Here is a 22,999-nt window from a genome sequence, read left to right on the forward strand (position 1 = left end):
GGGCCTTTACTGTTACAGTCCCGGTCTGATGGAAGTATTCCCTGCAGCAAGATGATGTGCAAGGGAAGGAAGCCATAAAGTGCGTTGTTTGTGGAGCTGTGAGGTGTTAAACAGGCCACGTAGTTTGGGTTCCCCACGGAGGGTTGTGATGACTGTGAAAATCACTGCTGGCCTAATCTCCATCACAAACACTGACCTACCTTTGCATTAGCAGTTGAAATTCAAATATTCCTTCCATGACTTGTCTGATCCACTTTAAACAACAGTCACACAGACATTACTTGGATTTTCTTCAATTGTTTTTTGTAGATAAGGTTAACAAATAATTTCTTTCCTTGACTGCCTATGTCTTCAATATAATAGCACAAGCCTGACCACGTCAAATCAGTATATAAGTAAGAGTCAATCTTCCAATCAGCTAGGAAAATATATCAAGTTGATATCTGTGTGTGTATAATGTTTTCCATCCATTTTGAGACAAGATACGCATGATGGTGAAGGGCCCTGCAGTCAGTAACTAATTGGCTCTCCCAGTGTGCGGGGCAGTTGTGCACTCATTAATCAGATGTCACAGGATGTCTTAAAGACCTTTTGTGTCAAACAGCCGAGTCCACTGTGAGCATGTTCCAACTCGATTAGGTCAGTCACTTTGTGGGGAAATAATATGAAGAATGACATTTCGGGTATACTGTATTGATTGCTATCACATTTCAGAACTGTGCAATATGTAAGGACGAAAGCAAGCATTTGAAGCCTGAGGACGTTGGCAAGCGGCGTTGCACTCATGCACTGGCAGCTTTGCCATGGATTATTTATCGGCTGGTTTATGTGAGGCCAGTGGGCCGCGTCGCTCTTTCATTACCAAACATGCAGCCAACCCCTTCGGCTTAGATGCGACGAGGATGTGGTGCTGTAATTTGCTGCACTCTTTTAACCTCATGCTCCACTTTGACGTCCGTTGCGATGAGAAAGGCCGTTTTGACCTTACTAAACATGTCCGTTTCGCAGTACGAGAGATTTACGATGGTGAGAGCTTGAACACAGACAGGGGTCATGGAGAGCACACCTTGTGAAATAATTGGTAAGGAAGTAAGGTCAGTGGTTTTTAAACTGCGCCTTGGGGTCCACAACATATTTTACAATAAATTCTTGTTATGTTGTTTAAAATAGTGCATACCGTCATTTGGCGATCAGCATAAACATAAATACATGAAACAAGAATACTAAACCTGCTTTGGGTCAAATAAAGCTTTTATATATAACAAATGTAGGACATTAAATCTGACATTTAAAAAAAAAATAGAACAGAAAGTGTATTATTTCAGGAAAAGTCCATGTTTTAGGAAGATTCATTCATATTTTTTCAAGAATAAAAATAACATTATAAAATCTTAAATATGATATAAATACGTTTGCAATTACTTCATTTTAGCTTGGAAAAGAATTGTCAACATTTTAGCTGACTTTTTGGGGGATTTTAAGACCAAAACCAGTGGCTGAATCATAAGCTTTTTATGTTTTTTCTACAATGTCAATTTGAAATAATGTGCCATTTTTGAATAAGAGGATTATGTTTTTTTTCGATTAATAAAATAAAACAATCAGCACATTAATTAATTATTAAAACAATAACAGTCTACCTATGTAAATTAAAAAACAATAGTTACAGCCCTCTTCATAATTTTGTAAAAATGACTTTATTCTCACATCATTGATTTTGTAAAGATTACTGTGTTTGTTTTTTGGACTCATTCTGTACTTTGATGGCCTCAAAAAAATAAATACTGTGATGCGGGGATTTGCTAAACCGCAAAAATTGTCTTTGCTTTTGTTCTGTTGGCTTGTTACAGTGATAATATCTCACAGTTAAACTTTTCCTCCTCTTGGCTTAACTGTTATTCACAGTCTCCCTCTCTGTTGAATTATTCATATTTTCCTCAGAAAAGGAGGACTGCTGCAAACAGATTATTAGAGCCAAAGTGTAGCTTCTCTTTGATTCTTTTTGAATGAGTCACCCTGCTTCGAAATGTATTCTCTTTCTCATTAACCGCCTTTGTACCGTCGCCCATTGAGTAGTTCTGTTTACAGCCCGTAGGTACTTGTTTGATGTGACGCTTAGTAACATGCGTGTTAGTGTGTCTTGTGTCGTCACACGGCAAACCCAATGCAATAATCACTCAGTAGATGAATGACGTAAAGTTAATACTTGCTTACAGGACTATTTCCAACAAATACGTAAGTCTGCCTTTACCAGTTTAATTCCAACGCATATTACAAAGAAACATTGACAGGTTGGAGATAAAGACACTCTGGCGTTCTAACCCTTTAAGCAACAGATGTTTACACAGTGGAGCAACACATGTAGGCAAAAAATAGCACAAAACTCTCAGGAAAATGGTCTTTGTCCTCTGCAAAGAATGACATCTGGGTCTAGTGTGTTATACTGCCCCCAGTGGCCATTGGAGGGCACAGCAGAAGGAGCAGTACATTGATTTGAACTGAGGCATTAAATCATAATGTACAAAACTGGAAACTGTTAACATTCTGTTTGTAAGACTGATACTGAAATGCTAGGGCCTCATAAATAGAAAATAATTCAGATTATGTAAAGTTTAGAGTATCCGCGTCATGCAGTATTTTTCATATGATAGACTATCATGCAAACAAGAGTCTTCTTAGCCGCGCACACTTCAGCTACTGTCAGTATCCAGAGGAGGGCGCTATTACACTGCATCAATCTGCCTGCTGTATGAGAAATAATATGGCAAAAATGCTTTATATTCTATTAGGGAGTTAGTTCTTTTTAATCATGTAGTATATGCTCTAGGTTTTTATATAACACATCTTTGAGAGTGCCATTTTCCATCTTCAGACAGACTAGAAAAATCTTTCATTCTTTTGAGAGGCTGGAAGGGATGAATGACATTTGCAATCATTTCAGCAGAAAATGATGATTTGCATTACAAGTGATGTCGCAGAATGAATTGAATTTTTTTCTCAAGGCATCACTCTCAAGTAAAGTTGCAATACCTGAAAAATCTGAAGCGGTCCATCGTATGCGGACCCTGGAATGAAAGTCCGTGAAAGGCAGTAGTGTGTGTGCCACTGGGTGCATTTGCTTCAGCAACAAGCCATCTCTTCAACAACCTTATTTTCGGCGCTGGGCCAGAGGAGTCAAAATATCGAGATTGTCCACAAAATGTGAAAGTGGGGTCGTTTCCACACACAAATGAATAAGCAGCACTATTGGAGCAAGCTTTATTCAATTATCCTAAGCCTTACGGTATCATTTTTTTAAATAGTGATGCAGAATGAAAGCGAAAGGTGAGATAAGGTTTATATTTTTTCCACTGACTTCAAAGCACAATGGCCCTTTGAATTCATGCATGTTTGGACAGCAGCCTTCCCTCTGCAAACTCTCCCAATATCCGCTTCTATGCGGGCTCTTGTTCATGCAAGTATCTGGAAAATATTTAGAAAGTATACAGCGGCAATAGGTAGTGTGTTCAATGCCATACAGGATAAATATTGAGGGAGAAAAGACCCTCCTTTCTTAATTGGCTCTTTGTGTGCTTTTCACGTTTTTACAGTTCAGCTCCTTGGTTCATGGCCAGTGCTGAAAAAGCACAAAATTGTCACAAAAATAGGTTACACTATAATACACTCGAACATACACAGTTATATTAATTGAAAAAAAATGAAAACATTACTTTTGTTTGGGGTCCCTTAAAGGAGACGTAGCATGCAAAATCCACTTTTTTTTTTTTTTTAGCTTTTACATACATTTTATTGTGCACTCGGAGTCTCCAGGATTATGGAAAATTTTAATCTAATCCCTTCAGGAGCTGTAGAGATACTTTTATAATCCGTTCGGGGGGTATCTTTTTTAATCCATTTAATTTTATCCATTCCCTAACGTCGCAGTCTTCAGGTATATTTATTTAAATTTATAATTCCTGGAGGGATCTTTTGTAAAAGAGTTATATTGTGGTATATCAAGCTCAATTGCAATTACAGGGCTCTTTTAAGTAATTTTGAAGCATACGTATATGTTCTCATAAAAACTTCCGATTGAAATGAAATGTGTTTTTGATGGAGGGGGGCGGGATGGGGGGGAGGAAGTAGTCTTGCGCCTGGAGTATTTCACTTTAGAACCGCCACTGCGCATGACCATAACAATGTTCTGTTGTATGGCCCGTTCTTAAAAGTAAATCACACTTTATAACTGTAGGGGAGCCCAGGAGCAGGAAAACATAGAAGAGCTTCTGGACTTCTTGGACTTTAAGGTGTGACAGTGACACAGGTAACTCAATCAGTGACGAATCGTTCTTTTGAATGCATTCCATTGGTCTTACAAAAGAAAACAATGTGAGGCAGATGAATGAAGAGATTAGCACATAGTTCCAGGCACTTCCGAACCAGATGTGCCGTGTTGAGTACGGACAAAATGGGCATTTCTACAATCTTAACATATTTCATGATCAAGTATGTATGTATAAAGGCAACAACAAAAGGTTTTAACCCCCCCCCCCCCCCCCCACACACACACACACACGCACACGTTTTGTGATTATTCCCCCCGACCCGTGCCACAAAAATCAACAAAAAAATTAACTGAAAATTACCCATATTTTTAATGATATTCATGTTTGTCCTGCATATCATTCCAAATCTGCAAACCTTTTTTTTGTAGTACAGAGCGGTATAAGAACTCAACTAAGTCCGGTTTAGTCAGCAGGTCAATGCTCATTTTTTTATTTTTTTGTTTGAAATTCGATTCGTGTGTTCACATCACATATTAAATGTGACCTCAGTCTAGTGTATGTAAATATGGTCCAGTTTGTAGAGCGCTTTTCTTTCATTCAGAAACAAAATGCAAAAAAAAAAAATCAACATGATGAAATAAACCTGATTTACTGCAGTGAATAAATGAATTCCTTTTCATAGGGAACGCCCACCACTGAGTTCCCATGTGGGAAATAGCCAGCCACTACACTTTTTGGTTCCCGGGAGACTGGCGTTGTCAGCACCTTCCATCCCATGTCCCTCATCCTCCCTCCCAGTTTGTGATGAAGGCGTGTAAGCAAGGAAGAGGCAGTGCATGCGCATGCCCCCCCCCCCACACACACACACAAACAAACACTCCGTCAAGCAGAGTGAGTCCAGCTCTCAGTGGACTCAGTCCGTGCTGTGTGTCAGCAGGTATGCCGCAGAGAAAAAGGAGTTTCACTTTTGGAGCCTATGGAGGGTAAGAGCTGTTCAATCTCCTGAGCACATGATGTTGATGTGTACATGTGATAGATAGAACGTGTTTGGGTTTGTGGCTTGGACTGACCCTGGCTTTGATGACTTTGCACATTCCCGTGTGTTTGGATTGCCGTCGTGCTTTATCACTGCACCTTTGTGATTTGAGTTTTAATATGCTTCAGCTCAAATGAATAAATGGGCAGCTTTTGATTTGGAGACATGTCTTGCAAGTTTTAGTTTGACCATTTTCCTGCTTATCTGCTTGTACTGTTAGGGTTATCTTAGAAACAAGGTGTGTGAAACAGGCTTCTACTACCACTGGCCACTCATGGTTCACTTTTTACAGAAAGTGAACAGGTGCACGAATACTTGTGTGCTTATTTGCTGCATATGAAAATGTCAATATGGCCAGTGTATGATTGTATATGAAGTCTTCCAAAGAACACAACCATAATGCATTTGTAAAGGCATGCATTTTTTTCATCATACTGCAGAAATCGAATGGCCATACCCCTTCTTGTGTGCTGCCCCCCTCTGCCACCTGTGGGCAGTATAAGTTAAACTGATGGCTAGTCTGTACTCTCTCTCAATTTATCAGTACGGCACTAATTCGTTCTACGCAGAGGATAAAGAATATGACACGGGGCACTGTTGTCTTTCTACATGTGCTGCTGCACTCCTTGTGTTCAACTGGTTGCTTAAAGGGTTAACGTAGATGGTTTTTAGGATTAGCAGTAAGTTAGCATACTAAATGGTGTGTTGAGGTGCATGATGAGTCTGTTTTCATTTGTAAAATTGGTAAATAAAACAAACAACAAAGTAGTATTAGGCCCCCACTTTTTATTATTATGGAAAGCACAATTAATACACTGATTAAACAATACACTCTTTCAACAAAATTTCATTTTTTCCATGCTGCTGCTCACAGATTGCCACCTAACCCGTTCAGTCACATAATAGGGTACAGTGTTTTCTAGCGCTGTCTTCAGCAGAGCTCAATGCTCAATCTGTAGCCTCGGGGAGGAGAACAATGTCAGGTGACAACAGTGTGATGCTTGGCGTCAGAACGACACACTGGAAGAATTCTGCCTCACTAAGATGCCCCAAACAAAATGCACATTTTTTAACCCTTAGTGTTTTGGTCAAATTTCATTGTACCTGTCAAAGATATCCTTAAATGTACCCTAAACATTTAAGGTACTTTTAAGGATGACCTTTCCTAGATTAGGGCGCACTTAAAATATGTTAATTCGGTCAAAAATCGACAGGGCCTTATTTATGGATGCATGTTGGCTTTTCATCATGATTCCTTAAATTGAAACTGTGCATAGCAGGACACTGTATTTCATCACTAGAAGCACATTCTCATTCCCATCCACATCTAACTGCAAGCTGGCGTCCATGTTTTCGTCATACCTGAACTATTACCTGCTTCTGTGTCTTTGCAGTCTTACTATTTCCTAATGCTGCCGTTCGATGGACTGTGATATCCAGGCAAGCTTAGTTTCCAGACAAAAGAAATGGCTCTGAACAGACCTCTTTTGCAACCAAACAGATTTTCTTGCTGATTTATTCTTCGTGAGCAACGTCACTCATCACCGGTCCGTTCCTCATAACATTCCAAACGATGCGTTTGAGTAACGACGATACAACAGTGCTAATAATAGAGATGGATTGCCTTCTTTACAGTTATTGTAACTGTAAACCAAGAGAGCATTTAGCCAAAGTAAGACCTCGTGCCGCAGCTATCAATATTTTAGTATTCAAATATCCCACTGAAAATTCTAAAAAGAAGTTTCCACTTAATAATAAACACATTTTTTCCCATTCTTAGATAACCAACATTTTATATTTTATCTGTTACGATTCAACTCAAACGCGGTTGCTTCGGAATAAACCTCGATTCACATTCAAGAGCCACATTCAAGTTTGTATGAGCCTTCTGTATGAAAGCAAAGACAAGGCTTCTGTCATTGAGAGCGATTTGGTGTTTTCCTGCCTGATACTTATTGTACTGAAAATGGAAGTGTGAATCAGTTTAGGGGGGCATTTTTGGTTTGCATGACAAAAGTAGATTAGACTACTCGAGGACAGGAGGCCATTCAAGTGCCCTTCCAAGGGCAGAGGCAAAACAAACAGGAGAAGGAGGCCGAGCAGAGGACTCTCCAGTGCCTACTCAGGCAGTCCACCTTGCATATATACATTCTTCGATGCTTTTCAAGCCATCTACCGATGAACAATTGAGGCAGATGCAGATCTTTTTCATGCTGCTAATTAGGTGGCATTTGATTAAATAGTAATCCTTTGTGTAATATGCCAGGATAGCACGAGACAAAAATGGCTTGATTTGCTTTAAGTGAAAGAAAACAGTACAGACTATGTACTTGGGTAAAAGGTGGCACAATTGACTGGATCTTTCATTGCACACTTGTTTTGTACCCCAACTCGCTTTATTTGTCACTGGTTGCTAGGTGACCAAACAGGAAGTGGCCCTGTGCCTCTTTTGCTTTGTTTGGATGTGAGGTAGGCTCCAGCGCGGCAATACTGATATGTCATTATTGACCCTAAAATGTGGCTTTGTGAGGAGATGGAGAAGACGACAAGCAGCAACAAGGAATAAGGGCAACTGATAAAGGCTTTACAATGGCTTTTTTTCACTGTTGCCTACACACACAAGAATTATTTCATGCTAAAGTCACTCCACCATCATCTCTCTTGTCTGACGTTATGCCTAAATTGAATTCAGACACCTCCAGTAGCATCTGAGCAACAATTCGGAATTTGAATATGGGCAAGATTACCTTTAACTGTCTCCATTTATGTCATCATCCAAGAAGTTTGAAAAAAAAAAATATGAAGCTATTTGACAACATAAGATGTCTGTTCAAACAAAATCTGAAAATTACTGTACCGATACAAAAAATAAATAAACTACAGAAAGTACAATAACAAAGTACATGTACTTGGTTACTTACCACTACTTACTTTCATGTTTAATACTTGCATGGGTAAAATATCCATGAAAGGAATTATATTAATTTGAAACTATTAGTGTTGATGTTTTTTTAAATAATGACAGCTGCTGTTTAAATGCTTTCTGATGCATTGCAAAATGAATGAACGCACCATATCAATATTGAAGATCACATCTGATACCTGCTGCCTGAATGGTGGCATAATGAGTTTGTTTGTTGTGATTTTTCTGATGGATGGCTCTTTGTGTGTGTGTGTGTGTGCATTATATGTGTGCACATTTGTATACTGTAATAGAACTTGTCGTGGAGCTAAATGCCAAATAACACTCAGCTATTTGCCACACGTTTGTCAAAAGGCTCATTCAGTCTCTTGTACAGTCCGGGCTTGTTTTTCTTCTGTGTGCCTGATGGTATCTACTGTATGTTCAATTCTCATGCAATTTTAATTGCAAAGATTTAAAAATTGTTTCTGGGAGTGTTAGTCGTCTAAATGTCACATCCTCGGTTCATGGCAGCTCGGTAAGCACATTAACTCAGCTGACAGGTTTTACATTGTCATTTGGTTGTGATAAGATTTGGCTATTAAAATAGTCTGAAAAAAATTCGACCTTGTTGACGTGGATGTTTTAGATTTTTGGATGTTCTCACAGTTGTAAGAAATGTGAAGCAGTGTATTGAGTTGCTTTTGAAAATGATTTACTAAAGGATGTGCTGACTGGACTACTTCTTGAATTTCACATATAGAATGTTGCCTCAGTGCAGCTCATTGCGAGATGAACAACAAACTTGTTTCCTTTAAGATGGATTCATTCAAGAGCCTGCTGACCTACTTGTAAGAATCAATCTTGCTGAGTTGATAACATAACACAGCTCACTGAAGATGTAAAGCTGATTTGACGTGATTTGATTTACATTACTTTACATTGTTAAAACTGCACAACACTCATGCCATTAGATAGCCTAATTTGCGTTGTTTGTTCGCATGAAGCTAAATAGACTTACTGGACACCCCAGTTTGAGAAGCACTGAGTTTTCTAATCTGTGTCCATGGTAACTGTCTCATGTTTGATCACTAGACGAGAGGTCAGAGAGAATGAGAAGAAATATTTCTTCCCACCTTTGACACAAATGAACCAGTTGATCAAGTTGCTCTACTTTTCTTTCCAGGCAAAATGCAAGCAACGCACACTGTTTGCTCTGTGCAAATATAACACATGAACCACAAGGACATTTGTTATAACCTACTTTTGTCCATCGTAACAGACTGGAACAGACTCGTCTTTGTTTGTGTACAACAGACAGAGCAAGGAAGCAAGAATAATGCTGCCAACTTACTTCCACAATGAATTTCGAGTTCCCCGCATTTAAAAGTACTTCGTAATATTCCATTGTTGCTTTGTCTGAATCAAGGTTATATAATAGTTTGGGATTTTTAATTAAAGTCATTTTTTAAGGTATTTATTCATTTGTTTATTTATAATACAGTTTTAATTCGTTTTTATTTTCCTAAAAGTGCTTCATTTTAGCTTAGTTTTAAATTAGATTTAATGTTAGTATTAGTTTTTTTTTTAATGATATAGAGTATTTGTTGAGTCTGAAATAAAAAAAGATCACGACTGACTAAACAAAAATTGTCCAATAAAGTATTCTAGAGTTCTTTCTTCATATGTAAAAAAACGCTTCGAAACTGATACCACTTTACCAAACCTTCATGTCAGCTGTGTAGACATACAGATGAAAACATTTTTTTTAAATTTTTTGCCAAACGCATGATGAGCTCTAGTCTGAGTGGTGACAGAGGTAGTTTAATTTTAATTTATTTTAAATCTTTTTAATTGAAAATATTTGACACATTGAGCAATGTTTTGCAATTCAGCTTTTAGGCCTATCCTACCTGACATCGGGTGAATGGCTGAACTAGTCACCAGCCAGTCGCAGGGCACACATATAGAGACGAACAACCGCACCCATATGTACACCACTACTGAGCGGCCATCAATCCCACGCTGCCCGCACACAAGTCAGGCAAGTCTACCCCTACACCATCAGACTTACTGATAAAGTTTTGCTTGGAGTGCTTAAATAGCAAAATGTGATGAAACGGCTTATTAAGCACATGTCACACATTTCATGATGTCAGAGCAAGAAACAATCAGATTCTTTATGACCTTGTGACACGTTGGAGCCTTGTACGTTTTACTGTTTGGACAGGAGGTCTTATGTGCTTTGAGTATTTGACCAGGGGGCTCGCTGTAATGAAAATGTCCTGGATTTGGTCATGTAGTAAAGTCGACGCCTCCTGGCTGACTCAAATGGCAGGAATGCAGAGAACTTGAGCAGCAAATGAGTTTTTAATGTTATTCTGTAGAAAAGTTGGACAGAACTTGTTTTCACTCTCTTGGGTATTTCTTAATAACCAGGAAGCATCAAGTTGTGTGTGTGTGCGTGTGTGTATGTGTGTGTGTTATTTATTCTTATTTTCAACTTGTATCGATTTTTTTGAAATATATATTTCTTTATAGATTTCTTCTAGATATTATTTTATTTCATTTATGCCAATTGAACTCCAAACCAAAGCAACCTATTTTCCATTGTTGCATTTTTTCTGGCCACATCATTGGTAAAGGTAGAATGAGCCAGTTTGAACTCCTGATGACCTGCATGGTGGAAAGCAGTCATGCATTTTCATCAGCAGGTTGGGCAGCAAAACAATGTTAATTCAATTGTACATGTGGAATATTTGCATATGTGTCCTGACATACTAAACATATTCTCATTTTAGTTGGACAAATGCGCTGTCAGAGATGGAGAAAATACAAATATTTTGTTCCTTTTTTCATTGTTTCAGCGAGTCATTGTCTTTGATATGTTGGTTTAATGATCAATGTGTAAAAGGACAAGAACAGCGTGGCAGTCAGGGTCTGTTCCAAGATGAATGGATTCCAGCTAATAGACCTGTGCATGATCTGGAAGAAACGTGTTGTCCAGAGCAAAATGCAGCATGAAACAAGCAGACCATGTCATGTGGTGGATTATCATTAGGTCCAACAGGGTGGAGCTATTCCGTACCTCTGGGAAAAACAAAACTCTATCCCTTCAGTTATCAGGCTGATGAAAGCCAGTTTTAAATAGTTGGTTTGGGCTTTGGTACTTTATTTATTCATATATTGTCACCCTATATGGATTCATATTTTCCATTCACTGACAACTGAGAGCTGATGTCTGTGGAATGATTGGTTGTTGTTGTGCTTGAACAGCTTGACTTGATATTTTTTTTTAATGGGTATAAAAAGGGGTGTTCTAAAACTTATGACCAATATTTACTGTTGGATTGCTTTTACTGTGTTGGATAAATTAAATTTAAAGAATGCCAAAGTTGCCCTTGAATCCTAGGATAACAAAATTGCACTGCTGCCAATTCAGCTGTGTGCACAGCGCCCTCTACTGTCTGAGAGAAGTTACTTCTGCTGTCAGTTCTGTGAGTGAATGTTTTAATCAGGATGCATTGTGGACAGTGTCAGTGATTAACAGTGTGGATCAAACCTTACACAAGCAGCAGTCCTGTCGTATTTGGTGGCGGGAACATGACTTTAACAGATGGCCGCATTTATTTCAGGGTGTATCCCGGCCCACTGCATGCACAGCACAGGCACCCGCACTCAGGTCAGGGTTAGTGTTACGTTACGTGCAAAGGACAGATCCCAAATATTTCCTTCCACACTTACAGTACAGCGGGCAATGCAGGAAAATGTACGACTTTGAGGCAATGGCATCTTTTGTCCCTGTGCTTATTTTTCGTCACGTATGAGCTGGCAGTTATGCTTGTTGTATGCTTGTTTCATTTCCAGGGTGGACAGGAGTTTCTGCAAGGCAAGGACCGGGTGAGTTATTCGTTTTTCTGGCACAGGAATTTCCCAAATGTTTATTGAGTCCAAGGCATGTTTTACATTTGAAAATCTCACCGAAAAGTGCTCAACACAAAAGAAAAATGTCAATAAAGTTGTGATTCACACATGGAGGCATTTGGATTATTCTGCCTGTCAATATTTGAAAAGATGTTTTTTGTGGCTCATAAAAAATAACCAAGTTAAATGAGTTGATTTCTGGTTGGGTCATGCAAAAGAAAATCAGGTCACAGAAATGCTTATGAAGGAAGCAAGGCCACAGTGTGAAAAGGTGAAGGTTTCAAATTTCACATGATGGGAGAATACAGAATGAGAGCATTTAGAGCATTCCTAATCATCCAGCAACCTGGGTCCTCTCCTCTGCACTCAGCTCTGTCATTCATTATATGATTCAAAAGCACTTCAATGGCTCATCTCCACATCCCAAAAGATTACTGTCTGCTCCATCAATATCTGATGAATCTGAATTCATTCTAAAGCTTTTAATCCATTTTATTGGCACCAGGGGTGCCAATAAAATGGAGGTCACTGTAAATTAAATCCCTGCTAAATTTACTTTTAGTACAAATCAGGCTTACAGACTACTCCTACTTTTGGCTCTTCATGCATTATTTCTCTTTACTTAAAAAAAGCTTCTATTGTTCTTTTCTCACTTGGTGTGATTTTATTATTATTTGTTTTCTTTTTTTTTTTTTTTAAAGCTTGCGAGAGTGAGGAGCAGATCCTGCCATCATAAACTTGATGAGTTGGAAGGAGTTTAGGGTTTTAAACCAGCATTATGCTTTCAAAGTAGCGTCTGAAGCCAAAGTTAACGTTTCAAGGTTTAGGCGTTTTTGAGGTTTTATTTATCAAACTCATATCAGGACCTTCTATTAGTTGGGTAAGGTTACACAATTGATGTTGTTGCGCCACAATGTAATGTAATGCTTCGCCACATCCAAAAAGACTATGTTGTGCCAACATTCTAAAATTCACCGACCTGTGTGTTTTGAACGTGTTGGGATTGACTTCCCTTTTTAAGTACTGTAGCACAATCGAATCCAATACAAAGGTTACAACAAGTCAAAGACTTTACTTCTTATTGACCCCATCAAAAAGCTATTAATATCACAGTAGTTTATGAGAACTGTTGTTTGTAATTATCCAGCTGGTGACCAGTCCAGGGTATACCCCACCTCTCACCTAGAGTCAAATGGGAAAGGCGTCAATTTAATGGGCCTGTCGCACTGTCCTGGAGACTAGTTGATAACTTGATGGTGACACAAATCTCAGCGAGATCCCCTGGGGATTAGCTGGGTTGCCCGGGAGTCGCAGTAAATTAGGCTTCAGCAGCTTCCTGGCAGCATTTTAGAAGACAAGAACTTTTATTGTGGTTGTCCATGGTAAAAGCTGTTGGCAATGACCTTACTAGTTCTCCATATATACATTGGAGAAGTCCAATCACGTTGCCCCGAGCTTCGGTCTAAGTGGTTTCCATGATATAACCCTTGTGAGACTGTGAGAGTGCAAGCAATATTTTGGTCTCCAGTGACCTTGTCAGGATAAGCACGATATGAAATAGATGGATGGTTCACACCTTTTTACTGTCAGTCATCAGTTTGGGATAATTTCTCATCAGACTCTAGATGTAGTTAATGTTGTGTCCTCTGAGTGTACATTGCCTTGTCTCGTTTCCCGTCATCGTGCAGCGCTAATACGTTTCCATGAGCTCAGGGACTCTAATCTGTATTTAATGTCAGAAGCTCCTCGGCTTTCAACAATATGCACTTGATTAAAATGTTAAATGGTCGTTGCGGGCCAACACGATTCTCCACTCTCCGTGGGAGGCTCCTAATTAGTTGTAATCCTGTTTAGCTAAGTTTCCCGGATGGGAGGATAGAGCAGAAAATGGTTTGTGTGGATGACATGTTTTATGAGACCAGACACATACACAGTGTACTGTGCCTCGCTGTCCCTGGAGCATGATGGATTATTGTGGCCGGCTGTCCATTGTGTAACTCCCTACTTATTTTTTCAAACAAAATGGCCTTTGGTGTCACCATTTCCAAGTGACCTTCATGTTGGGCAGGCACGCGCATCCACGGAGGGGTCGCTCTGTTAGCAAGGAAGAAGTCACGACCGATGCTCTCTTGACATCTGTCAAAACTCCCAACAACTCTATTTATCCTTATCACCGAGAGGGTCAGGGTTTCATTTCATATTTAAGGATATTGAGAAAAAAACGTGTTGAACTCCTGTTTTGAGGCCTGTGTCATTGGAAGTGTCTCATTGCATGAATGTATCTCTGTAACAGATGATGTCATGTTGTTTTTCCTCTCGATCTCAAACTATTTCAGAATCAAATCATCGTTTTTTTTCTTAACAATCAATCAATTAATGACTAATTCAAATATGAGCAAATTATGCCCATTAACAACTAATAAGATAGCACAAGCTGTGGTTGTCTTATGAGAACCTGTCACGCTATGTTGACAGTTGACCAGGGCAAATGTTTATATTTCCGTTGGGCCAGGGCATTCCAGAACCAGACTATTTTAAGACTGTTGCTATTTTTTTCTGAAAAGCGTGACGTGGTTCTATGTTTAGGGGGCTCTTTGGATCCTTCACTTTACTTTGTGTTCTGTCCACTTTCTGTCCATCAGGAGGAACATGAATAGGAATGTCTTTTTCCTATTTTGTACAACATAAGGAAAGGTGAATTCTTGTGAGGTGACAAAATTTGCAGGTCAGTTTCTTAGTCTGTTGCTTCTGGCTTTTTGTGTCCCAGCACTTAACAATATAAGCTGTAAGTAACTTCGGACACATAGGGATCTACTCTCAACTTTTGAAGGAAGTGTGTTTGGAAAACCTTGATCCAGATACAGATGGAGTCTATTATTCCAAAGCCGTACTCCATTGAAAAGAATTTGCATGCAAATGGGAAAATATGGCCGATGACAGTAATTGAGTGGGCTGATGGTTAACTTCAAGTAGGAGGTGACAATGGCCTCACTCAGCAACTGATTTAAAGGCATTGGTGAAGACCCCAGCCAGCTGAGATGCAGCTTTCCTTGGGTTGACCCAGTACAACGTGCACGTCACCTAGTGCTTCTCCACTGAGCTGCGTTCCTTGCTGCGGTTGGGCGGGTGGTTGTTAACGAGGCAGCCTCTGGCGACTTAAGCAACACTGCAGACCTTCCTGCTCACTAAAATCCAGTGAGATGTCACTCAGTATACTGGGTGTCACCTCGCGTGTATGTATGTATGTCAAAGTGGGAGAGCCGAGTGTCGCTCGGAGCAAAACGTCTGCTGTGTGCGTCTCCTGCCGACTGACCAAATATAGAAGCTAAATGACAAGCGTGCTCCCGATCCACCTGCCATCCAGCTATAGAATTCAAGATGTCTTAAACAATCCTAAATCCCACAGCTTGTTGGGAGGATGACGCAGCTAGGAAACATTTTCAGGTTATTTTTGTCAGACAGTTGAGCTTTTTATTTTTTCCCCCCTGTCATTGCTTGTCAACTGGATACAATTAAGTGCTAAGGTCTTACAATAAGAGAGAAAAAAAAGCTACTATTTGGAAAAAAAAAGAAGTTATCCATCAATGTTAAATTTGTTTATCTTTGAAGTGATGGACCTTTACAGAAAGTAGTCGGAACCAAGATAGTGACATACCGAATATTGGTTGTGCTGACAGTGTACGACATCCTGAACTCAAGTGTGATATTGCAGTGCAAGTGGCATTTATTACTTTAAATAGCAATTCCCAACACCTTGTGATTTTCTTAAATTTATAAGATTCAGCGCCTAATTTTAATCTTCTCTTCAAAAGCTGTGCTGATTTCCATTCCAGTGATGCACGGCTGCCATCTACAGGCAAGTTATTACAGTGCTTTACAATAGCGGAATTTCACAGGAAAGCCTTTTCTTTGTCTTTTCCTTGATTACTGATCTATTCGTTGTTGACAGAAAACACCTAAATTGAGAGCGTTGACTTCAACTTTATTCTTGCCCTAGTGTCCGTTGAGGCGCATGTGCGTGGCTATGATTTCCCCAGAGTGATGATGAGGGTGGTGGAGGATTTGTTTCCAAGGAAAACAGAGAATATTGTTAGAGATGAGTGGGCTGATATTATAGGTCATCTGAAAAAAATCCAAATGAACAAGAATAACAAATAAATCCCTGTTTTCGCTGTCCTTTCGATGGAGCAGAGATTTGATTGTCTCTTCGCACTTCAGAGCCCCCATGTTAAATTATTCATTCTTTTGTAAAATCATACTGACTTTTTTTTTTTCTTGCGCCATCTGCTAAACAGAAGCATTACAAATAGTTTCAGTTCATGAAAGACCCTGAGTTGTGAATTCAGATTTGTTTTAAAATAGTTTTCAGCAATCCTCTTCAAACATATTGTATTCAGTGTTCGAGACACTATGGAATATTTTTTTAACCTTGAAATCTATGAACAACACCCTTCACCCTTTTTCTTTTCACTTAGGGGGGACTTCATAGGTACAATATCTGTGCTGTGTCAAATGAGACCTTATCACCGCCGTTATCGGCGAGCGTAACTGTCACACCACAGGCAATTATGTTTGCCTTTGTTCGCATGCTTCAGGGCTTAGAGTTGATGCATTGGGGCAGTCGGAGAAAAGGTCAATTTCTGGCTGTCTATTTGTGTGCTGTCTGTGGGAGACGGCAGGTGTTGTGACTTGAGCAGGACACAATCCACTGTGAGACAAATTACAAATCACTTGAGGTGAAAGAAACTAGGGATTGTTGAAAGCTGAATGTCATGTGTGGTGGGGAAATGCTCTTTCAGGGCCGTATTAATTAAATTAGCTGGCTTGTCTGCGATGTAAAACCAAAATCTGAACAGGCTTCTCGTTAAATAAGACGTGGTGATGTCATTTCACACTTGAGGCCTAAATATATGTATGAAAGCAATTCAAAAGTTCAAAGTTATTAGTTGAATTTGCTGCTCCTTATTCAAATACATTTTGAAAAGGATCTGCAATATATAAAAAAAAGCTAAAACTTTAAAAAAAAAAAACATGATGCGGTTTTAAGTCATCTTCATTTCTCACAGTTGTATTTGTGGTATTTGATTGACAGTTGAAGACATGAAGCAACAAGGACAGCATGTTTTTTAATGATTTAGAAGCCTCATTTTATATTGGTGATTTTGTTTTCCCCCCCATTTACGAGACATTTATATTGTCACTTTACAGAGACTTTAAAATAGGGAGGTCGCAGCAGCATTAGTCAGTTGGTCTTGGAGACTTCATTGCTGTTGGGTAAAATCTGTGCCTGATTTTAGCACACATGATTCCTGGTTGCAGTTGTATCATGTGACTGTGTCATTGGGTGATTGATTTCCTTGCATCTAATTTGACAGGCTTTCCTAATGGCTTGACACAGTAGTGAAAGAGAAAGCGAGGCAGCTTGCCTTCAAAGGATGAAGGGTGTTGGGCAGGCCAGGGGAGTGACCACAGTCCAACTTGAGTAGGCTAATGTGGTGTGGAATTTGCGCCAGAGGGGCCAGCTGGAGGGGATTTATTGAGAGCGGATGCTCTCAATTCCTGTCCTAGTATCTCCCCCGACCGCAACAAATTCAACAAGAGCTTTCTGTTGCTCTTTCTGATTCTTACTTGCCATCATGTCTGAGCTCACAGAGCCCTCATTTTAAATGCACATTGATTTGATAGAGCCAGTGGCAATGATCCATATTTGAACGCCACTCTATGCTAATCAGAATTTAAACAGGGCGTCTCGAAATCTGTCATTTGACGTGCTTTTCACGTATAATCACAGGTGTAAAAGCAGTGTTAGCCTTTGCCGTGAACATTACAAGCCCAAAGTCACTCTGTGAATGTTTGTGAATGAGGGATTAGCATCCAAAGCCTTAATCCAAAATACAATCTCCAAAACACATTACAGCTAATGTGGCTGTTGGACTTTGTCTAGTGATATAATACTATTTGCTTCAAAGCTTTGGTGAGTGAGCAGATTATTGTGTTGTTTTCACTGGAGCACGTGTTGTTGTAATCCCCAGTCAGGACTCTTCAAATATTCACACATACGAAAATACATTTGGCATTTTACAAAGAAAGACACCTTGTGTCCTGGGCCTGTTGATCTAGTGGGGGAATATATGTTCAAAGAAAAAGGAATACCTCCACACAAACTGAAAAAATAAACAGGATTATTAAACACCTTTGCATCATTTATTAGTGAATAAGGCATCAAAGCTAGTGCTGTCCTTTCCTTTGAGGGAAAGAATGTAACTTTTCATTTCTACTTGACTTGATGACTAATTTTAAAAAAAGATGAAGGAAAAGTGACGCAAAGTTATGAGATTGGACTTTCCGAAGAGGCCCATGGTCTCTGACTCCAATTGTTTCCTAACTGCACATCCTTAGCTTTCACAGGCCACATAAACTGATGTGATGGGCCGGAACAGGCCCCCGGGCCTTGACTTTGATACCGTTTTCTTGAGAGCCATGAAACCGCTTTAACATGTTTTCTCTTATGAACATATTGAACAAGTCGCAGCATTAGACACGTGGGCGTTTTTCACTCATGGCTGATGCGGTTGCCACGGCAACTGCCCGAGCTGAGTGGCAGCGGCAAGCCCTGCTCGCTTTTCCCACGATGAGCGGCAGAGTTCCGTCAACACTTAAAAGCCCAGTTGGGGAGGCTTTTCTGCTTTTCAAGGATGGTCAGACTTGTGCTGGTTGCTCAGGCGGACCACGTGATTAAGGGAGCAGACAAAGAGGGAGGAAGTGACAAGCACAGAGTGCATATGTGCATGTGAGAGACAGAGTGGGAAGACACAGAGAGAGGGAGGAACAGAGAAGAGTCAGTAGATGCCTCGCATCACTGGCAACGAGCATCAGTGTGACAAGCTGGGTGAAACCGGCAGGTGGACGTCGGAAGTGAGGTGAAGGTGTGGATGGATCACGGATGCGACGCCTTCAGGGAGGAGAGACAAGTGCCAACGTGAGGGGACGAGAGCTTCTGTCAAGAGTTTAACCGCAGGGAGGGAGACGTAGACTGTGAGTCATCTCCTCACTGCGCACACTTCCCAGGGAGCTTTCCATGCCGCCAGTAAGTTTGGCTGCCCCACTTCACTCGCACACACACGCAGAGGACGCCAACGCATCCAGACGCCATGCTGGGACTTCCTAGCGCGGCTGCTTACCAGCTGGGCTGTGTTATGTAATTTGTTGTGTTGTCGGGATGAAGCTGTGGCTTAGTGCTCCTGAGCTGTAGGGCGGTGGACAGTACGTGCTAACTACGCAGGTGTGTAAGTGTGTGTGTGGAGTCTGTGTGCTGCGCAACAGTGGACATTTCGTCCCGCACTTTTTATGTGATGGGTGTCTTTACAGACTGACGGAAGCAGACTGTGAGTATTTGTTATCATCAAATGTGTTTGTTTTTATTGCATGATATGCACAGGTCCTTCCTTGAACAGTGCATTCAGCCTTGGGGTGTGCGTTGAGATATGACTGATTTGTTAAGTGATTCAAATCATCGTACCCTATTCAAATGAATGGATATTTCATGAATCCGTCCCAGCTTCCCCCAAAGGAACACAATTTCTGATGAATAAAAGAGATATTAAAAAAAAGACCATGCAGATTGATTTAAAAACATCGACAAATCTATATGCCATTGGGCTCTTGGGTTCTGCGAAGTTCAACAATGCTTTGAAGAGTTCAGCTTGCAAGTCGTTCCAAATAAAATTCAATTATAAATATAAATGACTAATGAATATAATTAAATAACTAAGCGTAGAGGGCAGCTTATTCCAATTGCAAAGTGTTTTTGCTCAGATTTTGGGACAATTAGCAAACATTGATCTGTTGGGAACCACAATTTAATTGGCACCATGGTGGCTTATTTAGCAGTGCACTGAAACAGAAAACAAAATTGCCGCAACCGAATCAAATACGAAAACAGAGGTTGCAGTGTATTTAGTTTTTAATCAAGTGTTTGTCCAAGTTTTTTCGTTTTCAGTTCCGTTAATGTTGTGATTCTTTGCAGATGTACAGTTTCAGGATAGTCAACCCGAATCATAATGTTATTGACCTTGGGTGTGTTTGATTCAATACAACCAATGCCTCTTTGCATCCTGCTCGTATAAGCGCTAAGAGTTTATATGAATGAAGAAGAACCTCCACATGTGTAAAAGCCTGCTGCAATTAAACATTCATTCACCTTCTTTACATTCTACGTAGCACCGCAGAGACTCTCTAATGGGACTAAATTCCTTCCGCCTGCTGACAATGGTGTGTTGCAAAGTATGGCTCATTGACTGGTTGATCGTGCAAAGGAGTGTTCTTTAATCCATGGAGCGTTGCTCCACTTTTGTTTGTCCGTAGAGGTTACGAGCATTCGCGTGTATTAGTGACGACTGGGATCCGCACGAGCAACAATTTGACTTCTCACTTTGCGTGAGCTCAACACGATGAGTCCGTGCTAATTGGATGTGTTGCGTGTTTGAGATGGACTGAATTATCGATTTTGGGTTCAGTGGGGACAGAGCTTTCATGATAGATGGGGAAATGTGCATGCGAGCCTCTCAGCTTCGAGATGAGAGATGTTACACAAGGTGTTTGAAAACATCGCTGTATCTATTGTACTATTGCGACTCGTGTTTTTTAGAGCAAGTAATGAATAAGCCATACATGCTGAGATTGCAACACATCAGGCTCAACTGAAAACATGCATTATGGATTTTATTCATGAATGGGTTGTTTCACCTCTTTGCTCATTCCACCTCTTTGCTCATTCGTGTTTGTCATCATACATTTTTCGCGTGATTGTGTTTTTGGATGGATGAATGAATCAATGGATGTTGAGTGGTTTGATATTCATAAATTTGTTGTTGACTGGAATCTTTTGCTAAACAAGAGCGATCTCCTCCAAGTTGACCCGATTGCGAGGGCCCCTTTGCTGACTGATCCTTTGTGTCTGATTCTCGTTACAGGAAACATGATGGGGGTGAGCCCAGAATTTGCGGCGCACTAGAGCCTCTGTCATTCCAGCCAAAACTCACACACAGCACCGTGACAACCCAGAAGGTTGGTAACCATGACAAGCACATACAACGCATGAGAGTTCATTTAAACTACACCGGTGCCTTGAGATAGTCGACGTTTTGGGAGAACTTTGCGATCTTTTGGCTTATTTTTCTGCTTTGACTTGTAAGTTTGACCTTAAGATGCCGTAAAGCGTCAATAAACTCAAGTCGTTTCACGATAGCAGCATTTTGGAAAGTCTCCCTAGCTTAATATTAACAACCCATTCAAAAAAGCATTGACATGCTAACAATTAGCACCTATAGTTGTGGAGGTGCAAGATAGATATCATAATATTCATAAGCACATATTCTTTATCCACTACAAAGAATGACTAGCATTACAGCATCTTAAAGAGTCACTTGAGCGGAATAAGTATTGCTTCTTCTTCATTTGTATCTACATAGAAGGCATGATTGTATTACATGACCTCCTGGTGGCCAAAGAGGTGCATGACAACAGAGCACTAAATCATGACGTGCAAACTCTTTATTTGCTCACACTATTTCATTATTACTTTTTATAAAAAATATTTTTATTTTTTTGCGCGGTGTTGAAATGGGTTCCATTTTCATAAAAGTTTATTTGAGATAGAAGTGTTTTATGAGTATAGCCACGTAAAAAAATGAACTCGTGTCTCAAGGCACCACTATGTCACCAAACTTAAAACTCTGTATATTGGTTTTATAAAATATCTATATGCAGTTCTGAACAGTAAGCTTGTTAATTTTAGTCTCATCTTGAGGTTGTTAATCATTTGTCACGTTTTTTAATTAGGATGAGATTATGTTGAAGCTATTATTAATGAATAAGAATATAATTTTGGCTTGTCAGCATGTTTATTATTTCAAGCATCACACTTCATGTCAGATCCATTTCCTCATCGTTGTGCTGCCAGATCATACGTCTTATCATTAATAACCAGAGACTGGCGTGGGAAAAGTGCCAGGGATATTTTGGGAACGCAGCGAATGAAAGAGCTGAGCTCCGTAGTGATTAAAAGAGGATACGATCTCATTTACGTTGGATTGGTTTTGTAAGGTCCTTCCGAGTTTGGAAAGGGGCTTAGGCGACTTTACTTGATCTAAGGAAAGTGCCGGGAAGAGAGAGAGAGAGAGACAGATTAAAAGAGACTTTGGATCCAGTTGTTCCACATTCCTTATGATGTGGACGGACTTGATACCAACTGTAGGCTCATCTGACAGTTAATCTGATTTGTGGGTGAGAAATTTGGGCAACTTTTTTCTCCATATTTATCATTTGATTCACATTTTCTAAAGCGGTCACTTAATTTATATTGTACATAAATTGTGCCGCTCGATAATGTGGAAAGAAAGGAAAATGAAACATTACAAACAGTTGGGAGGCCTCCAATAACCCTTTTTTACTGTATGTTCTACTCGTATATACATTTGCCCGTGTCGTTCTATTTACTAGTTACAGCAAGACTTGTGCCCTTGCTTGCTCAGTGGCCATCCAAAAAGAGATCAAATTCCCTTTGACGGCTGTCGTAACGGCGTGACAGTCTCATTGTCCTCCCCCTCACTACATTAGTAGGAAGTAGGAAACAAGTTTTCACCTCAACTGTCATTGCCCCTTCAAGTTGGTCTGTAACTATCAGAGGACTGCACTGACAGTTGGAAACAAAACAGCAGCTAGAATAGAAACTGAAAATTGCTTTCATTTTCCTGATCAAAAATACATAAACTGAGTTTGTTAGTGAAAAATGGACCATTATGGCTGGACGATCCCTTTAATTGATCTTTTGTCTAACTTAGAAACGTATCAGATGATCAGACAAGTGTCACT

The 22,999-nt window shown here is 39.9% G+C and overlaps 1 protein-coding gene across 8 annotated transcripts in view; it reads left to right on the forward strand.

Moving 5' to 3' along the window:
* The first annotated feature begins 5,000 nt into the window (after positions 1-5,000).
* Positions 5,001-22,999, forward strand: part of rap1gapa (RAP1 GTPase activating protein a) — a 37,298-nt gene continuing 19,299 nt past the window's right edge. For 3 of the 8 annotated variants that reach the window (XM_061272808.1, XM_061272813.1, XM_061272809.1), the window contains exons 1-3: positions 5,001-5,248; positions 12,071-12,103; positions 21,100-21,193. In XM_061272808.1, the coding sequence (XP_061128792.1) occupies positions 5,070-5,248; positions 12,071-12,103; positions 21,100-21,193 (306 nt within the window). In that variant the 5' untranslated portion in view covers positions 5,001-5,069. Of the gene's footprint in view, positions 5,249-12,070; positions 12,104-18,914; positions 19,215-19,241; positions 19,513-21,099; positions 21,194-22,999 lie in introns of those variants that run through there. The other 5 variants (XM_061272811.1, XM_061272810.1, XM_061272815.1 and 2 more) reach the window with 5 other exon arrangements.

Source organism: Syngnathus typhle, linkage group LG2 (genome assembly GCF_033458585.1).
Source record: "Syngnathus typhle isolate RoL2023-S1 ecotype Sweden linkage group LG2, RoL_Styp_1.0, whole genome shotgun sequence".
Classification (NCBI taxonomy): domain Eukaryota; kingdom Metazoa; phylum Chordata; class Actinopteri; order Syngnathiformes; family Syngnathidae; genus Syngnathus; species Syngnathus typhle.